Here is an 8,372-nt window from a genome sequence, read left to right on the forward strand (position 1 = left end):
TGAAACACCTGTGTGACAGTGTCACGCATTTTTTCATGTCCAAATTGTCCTATGTAACTACCTAAGTTTTTCATTGTAAATTTTGAATTTTTTTCTCCTCTATCTACATTCATCTAACTTCCTTTCTACATGGACACACACGCAGCCACTATTAAGCATAATTGGAACTAATTGTGATGATGTGTTCAATGCAGTGCAAGGAGAAGTAACGGCAGAAAGAGTAGTGAGCCCTGTTATTCAATATTTGGTACCATTGTTGGCCCATGAAGTAGAGTTATTGAGGAGTGTCCACAAGGAATTGTCAGTATCAAAGTTGAATTGGAGCGCATACAATCTTTCTTAGAAGATGCAGAATCAATCAAATTTTGTGTATTATTCATACATTAAAAAGTGTGTGAACAAATTCATTTTCACAGAAGTGAGACAATTATTGGGTTTGGATTTGGACAGAAATAAGAATTGGTCAGTCATATTCTAATATTAAATTTAGGTCCTTTTTATTTTTATTTTTGTCTTAATGCAGATAGCCTCTTGGGTTGTTTCTTGGCATGGGTATTAAGGTAGAGAGTAGTTTGATCTGAAATGAGGTGATCTCTCCATTAGAGTGGATTTTTATTTTTTCATGATTCTTGAAACTAAAATGGCAGAGAGCTTGGTGTTGCCAACTTGCAACTTTCTGCTTTTCTGTTTGGATTTCTTTTGCAGTTTACAAATGCTTTGTATAGTCTTATTGTTGGTGGGGTTATCCTACTTCAATTTCTTTTTCTCTCCCCCTTTGTAATGTTTCATCATTATTAATAACATATTACTTCTTTTTTTTTTACTTATTAGAAAGAAAAAAAAAAGGAAAAGAAAAATGAAGGCCAAATAAGAACTTATGTTTTAATAAATCATTCAATAATGCCTTCAGAAGTGAATTGGTTAAAGATATGTGTGAAATTGAATTTTCAATTGAGGCAAAGCCACCATATTAAGTTATTTGGAATGAAAGTAACTTCTTTGAGATGGATTCAAAGGAAAGAGAGATCAAAGAGCCACGAACTTCCTCGAGTCAACCACGTTGTATTATATTATATATATATATATATGTACGTTGCGAAAAGGAGACTCATAAAGCTGGAATTAAATAGTGATTGAGGGAGATATATATACATATACCATAAGAATAAGTCCATAAGCCATCTATTCAGGTACAGCTGGTGGAGGTTGTATTCTGATGAATCATAGAGCTAAAAATGGTATATGCTTTGGATATGATTCAAATCTCAGGGGCTAAAGTCTGTAAGTCAAAGACTCTTTCCCCACAGTGAATTTTTTGCTGAAATCTAACAAACCATCAAAGCAGGCAATGCCAAGAATTTGGAACTTTGATATCATTTTTTGGAGTTGCACATTGTAGACACCCCATTTTTGACCGTCCTCAAGACTTGGACGTCACCGTTTGAATACTCGGTGATTATCCTTGTTTGTGTTCGTTTGGAGTTCCCGGAGGTCTCGGCTCGCGTGCCCTACCTCAGGATCTCCGAACTCAACCGTTTAGTGTCTGGTTTTGCACCAAACACTTGCATCTTGCCTTTGAGAGGCAGGGTAGGGCTTGTGGACCATCCCCACCCACCACCGGCAGTGGCTAGAGGCCACCGGCTGGTTTTTGCTGCCATCGGCACTTTTATTTGCCGGTCAGCACATTTTATTGCCGGTCGGCACTGTTTTTTATCGAAGTGACATTTTTGGGCAGCCGACCACTGTTCATCCACTTTATAGAGATATTTTGTGCCAGCTGTGATAGCTGGCACCAACTCTTCCCCCCTCCATACACGTGTATGGAGGGATCTCCCTCTAGCCAAGCTTGTTGTATAAGCTTTGCAAGAGGGAGTCCTTTAAGAGGAGGTCTTTCCTCTTGGATCTAGGTTAGATTTTGGCAACCAAAAACCAGAGCTTTGAGATATAGATACATATCATCTCTATATCTCTCTCTCTCTCTCCTCCTTTGTGTGTGTTTCTTAGCTCAAAAGGTGGTTTTTACCTTACTTTTGCACCATTACACACACTATTACACCTTATTCCGAGATTGAGGGACTTGGAGGGTTGTTTCTTGAGTTTTTGGACTGGTTTTGATCAAAAGAAGAGGGCTAGACCATTTGTTCTTCAAGGGTTCTTCAAGGGTGAGCATCTTGCTTTTTATTCCCCAAACTTGCAATAGTTTTCAACCTATCTTGCTTGCTGTTTTAGCTCTTATGTATAACATAAAAAAGGTTTATATTTTCATGCTTTAGAACTTTCATTAAAGTGGTTTGGTGTTTTGAGTGCAAACTCACTCTATTAGGCCTTGTTTGGCCACTTTTGTTGCCTCTTTGGTTAAGCTTTGGTCATCTTTGTATCTTGATCTCTTCACTACTGAAAATCAGTGTATTTTTAGTGTTAAAAAAGTCGGTTTGAAGTCTTGCATAGGGGAGGGACACCCCTCTCCCTTTATGGTCTTGTTTCCTTGAGTTGTGGCCCAAAAGGGTGACATGCATGCTTGCTTGGTTTTTGCTTCATTTAAGAACTTTTTGGGTGTTTTTAGGTCATGTGGGATCTCTGTTTTCAGCTGGATTTGTGCCTCCTTGTATGCTTGTAATACTCGCTTTGTATTGCTCCATTTTGCTTAAAAGTGTATCTCATGATTAGGCCATGATTCTTGTGTGTGTTGGGTCGGTTCCATGAAGATGTTAGCACTATTTTTTCATGCTTAAAACCTGTTGGTTATCCATTTGGTCATGTTTGACATGTTTGATATGGTTGCCATGCATTTTGGCTTGTGAGCCCTCAAGTACATGAATCACTAGCATGCCTTAGTTGATCCACTTTAATGAGTTGAAGTTGTTTGCCATGCTATTTTAGTCCAAGAATCATGTTTGCATGTGTGCATGCTTGACCTCTTTCATGCCTTGGGGGTGTACTCTCTTATGCCTAGGAAAGAGTCTTGGTGGTAGCATTTCATGAGAGGTATTGTAGCTGCCATACTAGGAGGTTTCGAAGTCCCATTTTGCATGTAAAATTTCTGTTCTTATTTGTCTAAATCATGCCATGAGAAGTCATGTTGGTGGGGGTAAGTTGCCTCCTTTTTGTGCCTTAACCTTAGGACCATAAGTTTGCTTGTTAACATGAGATGTTGCCCAACATTTTGAGCACTTTTTGATGCTGTTTTGGGGTGGACTAAGGTCTGTCCTTTTATGGTTCAAGGCCTCCATTGCATGCTTGCTTCATGTTTGTTGTATGGTTGTTCCATCAAGCCTCGTAGCATGTGAATCCCATTCCCAAATTGGTCCATATTCGCATCACATTTACATCTTGCATGCTTGGCATTACACATTTGTCATGTTAGTTGCATAGTACTTGTTGTGCCTTGCATCTTGGTATCATGTTGCATGTTGAGCCATGTTTGCATAACATGCATTGCATTTACTTGGTTTGGGGTGTCAAACCAAGTGTGGGAATCAAGGAACATTCATACTTCAAGTGATGTAATGTGCCTCGATTCCCGGTCACCGGGGCCTTTGATCCCGACTTGATAAGGTTTCGGTTTTCATTTTGCTTGTTGCATGCATCTTTATATCAAATGGCAAATTTGATTCTTTGAGCCACCATGCGCCATTGATGGTTCAAAGATCGAAGGGCATGCTTCCTTGAGTTCAAAACATGATAGGAAGTATAACCCTGCTCACATGTACCTGAAAACCCCATGCCATGCACTGTCTGTTCTCTGTTTGCTGTTAATTTGTCTTCTGCAGGAGGTTTCTGCCGACCGGCAGAATTTAGTGCCGACCGGCAATCTCTAGAGTGCCGATGAATCCAATGAATGCCGATGGAAATTCTGGAGTGCCGGTGGGAATTCTGTCTGGCCGGTGGTGCTCTGTAGCATGTGAGGAACCTGCTCCAGGACTTGGGCAATTTTCAGAGAGACAAGGCAGTACAAACAGAGGTGGCAGGGGTACGGTACGGGTCTTTCGGGCGAGTCAAGTTCCGAGCATGCATCATCTACGCATCCCGAGGTAGAGGCTGTGGCCACCCTCCTTTCCTTTTGCATCTTTCCTTTTAATTAATTAGAAAATTCTGCAATAATTTTATTTGTTTATTATTTTGGGATTGTAATATTCATTTGGGCCCTCCGAGTGAGGGCGAATCTGTAATAAGTGTGCGTGAGTGTGTGTATGTCTTCCAACCTCACGTCTTTCTTCCCTTTTATTTACCTACTTACGATGGTAGATTAGGGCATGTTTAATTTAGCATACCTTATGCTATGCATGCGTGCATTCATGCATTTGTACTACATGCATTAGGCTCTATACATCACGCTAACTGCATTCGTACTTCAATTTACAAATCGAATATGTGATAATTGATCGCATTACATATGCCATGCTTAGGATTAACCGAGCTTATTTAAATTGCATCTTGTATGTGTTACATTAGGCAATTTAACATGAACTAGGACACGCACGTTTTGCTAACTAGTTTACTGTTTTGGCACGGAGTACGATGTAAGTATTTATGCTTTAGCATCTCGCATGTGTGTGAATGTTAACATGACAGTATGCTTGCCATGCGGCTAAATGCTTATGTGTTAAATTGTTTGGATGCCTGTGGGTGGAGGTTGGATTGTTTGAGTTGGAAAAACTCATTGAAATCCGTGTTTTAGCCTACTTACGAGTAGCAAAATCTAAAGTATTTCCAAAGCAAACGGATATGCAATGTTTATTCCCAAGTTAGGCAATCTAGTCTATACTTGTTTGCTGCGCGCATAACATAGTAATTCTAGGCTAATAATTGGAATAAGAACACGTAAAGTTTTCAAAATCGGATATCATAGTTAGTAGAGGCCGGTCTTCGGACCGGGCGAGAGGGGGTGCTCATAGCTGACCTTCCCCGATCGTACCCAAGCTCCCGAGCCGAGATAACTCCGGTGATGACGGACATGTGGCCTTCGGCACCGAGTCAGGGTTTCCTAAATTTCCCCATTTCAAAAATATTTAGGTGGCGACTCTATATCTGGCAAAGCAGTCCATGTTTGGCACTTCTTTTCAAAAAATTTGTTTCTCAAAACGATTTGCCGGATTTGGACTCTTTGGTTCAGATTAAGAACCGTGATACAAATCGAGTCCGAACTGTAGCATGAGGCCCACGCGGGCGCTGTCTACACACATCAATCTGCAGGTATGTTCTACAAACACATATCTATATATTTTCTCATCATTTTTAGCTCTATAATATTATTATATTTGAGAATTCTAGCTATGACAACAATAATATTTCCTTGATCAGAGTCTCACATCTTGAATTTTAGCCTTTTCTAAATCCACAAAGACAAAAATCACAGACAAACATGAAGATTCTACTTAAATCAAGCAGTATATATAACAAATGAATTACAAAAGCACTGCTATGACACAAAACAGGAAGAGGAGAAAAGAGAATCAGAAATCTTCACTTTGGTTCTATTGCCCAAAATCAATTGCATACTTTTTCCTCTATTAATTTTTATTCAATCCATGAAATTCTTATTCAAAGTGATGATTTTGGTGTCTCTTTTCTTTTCTTTCATTGATTCCTACTCATATTCATGATTCAGGCATGATCTAAGGATGAAAAATGATGTTGTATCTCTTTTACACTAAAATATATATGTTACCATCAATCATTGTTGTGTTCACTTATTTTTTTAACAAAATCTGTAGGGGCCAGTCTATAATTTGAAAATAATTAAAAACTAAAAATACTATTATAATAAAAGGTTTGTTTTACTTATTTATTGCAAGACCTAAAATGTGAATCAAATCTATTCTTTTATCTAACCTTTTGGAGGAAAATGCATCCAAAATAATTAATTTCTTCATGACTGAAGTTCACCACCTCTCTCATAAACTAATAAACAGAGCCATGCACTGAATTGAAACTTCACCATCATCATCATCTAACTGACTTCCTTTCTACATGGACACAATCCCACCTGAAGCATAATCAGAACTAATAGTTATGATGTGTTCAGTGCAGGGAGAACTAATGGCAGAAAGAGCAGTGATCTCTGTTATTCAATATTTGGGACCATTGTTAGCCGGTGAAGTAGAGTTGTTAAGGGGTGTTCGCAAGGAAATGGTCAGTATCAAAGCTGAATTGGAGCACATACACTCTTTCTTAAAAGATGCAGAATCAAGAGCAGAAACTGGAGATGAAGGTGTGAAAATATGGGTGAAACAAGTAAGGCAAGTTGCTTATCGGATACAAGATGTTATCGATGAACACATTCTCTTGGTCTTGCCAAAACAACCTGGACTATTCGGTTCCTTGCATAAAGTCACTCGGACAATCACTAAGCTAAAGCCACAATATGAGATAGCTTCTCAGATCCAAGACATCAAAACTACAATCCGTGAGACCAAGGAAGGAGCTGATCGATATGGATTCAATACTAGTACTTCGTCAGAACATAGCAGCAGCAACAGCAAGGACAACATGTGGCATGACCCTCGACTGGCTTCCCTTTTCATAGGGGACTACGAAGTCGTTGGCATTGAATCTCCTAAATATGAACTGATAAGCAAATTGGTTAACCAAAATCAATCACAACAAGCAGTGATCTCGGTGGTTGGCATGGGTGGAATTGGCAAGACCACTCTTGCCAAGAAAGTTTATGACAGCCAAGAAGTGGTTGCACACTTCAATTGTAAAGCGTGGATCACTGTCTCTCAATCATACAAACTAAAGGAGCTCCTCAAAACAATGATAAAGCATCTATCAGGAATTTATGTTCTACCTAATGAGGGAATTGAGTTACTCATTGTCAAGTTAAGAGGATATTTATCCGAAAAGAGGTACATCATTGTGTTTGATGATGTATGGGAAACTGATTTTTGGGGATCCATAAGACATGCCTTACCCAAAAATAGTGACAGCAGTCGGGTAATCATCACCACACGCAGTGAACAGGTTGCTACATTTTGCAAAGAAACTTCAATGGATCATGTCCACGAGCTTGAAGCCCTATCCGAAGAAAAGGCTAGGGAACTCTTTTGCAAGAAAGCCTTCCAATTGGACTTTGAGGGTCATTGTCCCCCTAAGTTGGAGGAATTATCACATGCAATTGTTAGAAAGTGTCAAGGTTTGCCACTTGCAATTGCAGCTATAGGTGGTCTCTTGTCCACCAAAAACAAGGGTATATCTGAATGGCAAAAATTCTACGGTAGCATGCACTCTGAATTGGAAAGGAATCCTAATCTTACAAGCATCAAAAAAAATTTATTGTTAAGTTATAATGATCTGCCTCACTACCTCAAATCTTGTTTCTTGTACTTTGGCATAATGCCAGAGGACTACTCTATCAGTTATGGAAGACTAATTCGGCTATGGATAGCCGAGGGTTTCATTGAAGAGCAGAAAGGAAAAACAATGGAAGAAGTTGCAGAAGAATGCTTGATTGAGCTGATCCATAGACGCTTAGTTCTAGTGTCAACAACAAAATTTGATGGAAGAGTTGGATGGTGTCAGGTACATGATGTAGTGCGTGAGATTATTCTCTCAATGTCTGACGAGTTTAGTTTCTGTCAAATTTTGGGAGAGAATTCAAGTTTCAATAACACAACTCGGTAACTATCTATGCATATGCATTATTGCAACATGGATAAGGTTATGAAAAGCATTGGTAAATCCCTAGTTCGTTCTGTTTTTCTTTTTCAAGTGGGAGAGCTGCCAAAGAAGCCCTTCTTGGGCACACTAGCTGCAAATTTCAAGCTTTTGAAAGTACTGGATCTTCAGAATACTCCTTTGCATCGACTTCATGAAGAAGTGGGAAATCTATTTCTTTTGAGATTCCTAAGCATAAGGAGAACAAATGTGGGGATAATTTCAAAGTCCATAGGTAAGTTACACAACCTACAGACTTTGGATCTAAAACATTCCCCAGTGAGAGAGCTCCCATTTGATATCAGTAGATTCCATAAGTTACGACATCTTCTTGCCTGTTCTCGTAACCATGAATCTAATCACTTGGTAGATTATATAGTAGGAGTGAAGATACATGGAGGGATTGGAGGTTTAGAGGAGCTACAAAGTTTGTGGTATGTGCGGACAAATCATGGCCTAATTAAGAGCTTGAGAATTTGAGGCAGTTAAGGAAGTTGGGAATTACGAAATCGAGAAGAAAACATGGGAGGGCTCTATGTACAGCCATTGAGAAAATGAAATACCTTAAACGTTTGAGTGTCAGGGCCTCAAGCGATGATAAGATTCTGGATGTACAGTATATATCATCTCCACCTCAATATCTTCAATACTTCAAGTTGGTTGGACGTTTAGAGAAGTTGCCTACTGGAACTTGAAACTTCAAAACCTAGTCACAT

The 8,372-nt window shown here is 39.2% G+C and overlaps 1 protein-coding gene across 1 annotated transcript; it reads left to right on the forward strand.

Annotated features, from left to right (window-relative positions):
- Positions 1-6,039: 6,039 nt before the first annotated feature.
- On the forward strand, positions 6,040-7,623 carry LOC114274713 (disease resistance protein RPM1-like). The gene has a single exon (XM_082895107.1). It carries the CDS (start codon positions 6,040-6,042, stop codon positions 7,621-7,623), a length of 1,584 nt encoding a protein of 527 aa, XP_082751233.1.
- The last annotated feature ends 749 nt before the right edge of the window (positions 7,624-8,372 follow it).

Source organism: Camellia sinensis, chromosome 11, assembly GCF_055761805.1.
Source record: "Camellia sinensis isolate YWXY chromosome 11, ASM5576180v1, whole genome shotgun sequence".
Taxonomy (NCBI): domain Eukaryota; kingdom Viridiplantae; phylum Streptophyta; class Magnoliopsida; order Ericales; family Theaceae; genus Camellia; species Camellia sinensis.

Excerpts from the sequence above, each read along its gene's own strand:
- LOC114274713 (XM_082895107.1), top strand. The coding sequence starts at position 6,040 with ATGGCAGAAAGAGCAGTGATCTCTGTTATTCAATATTTGGGACCATTG.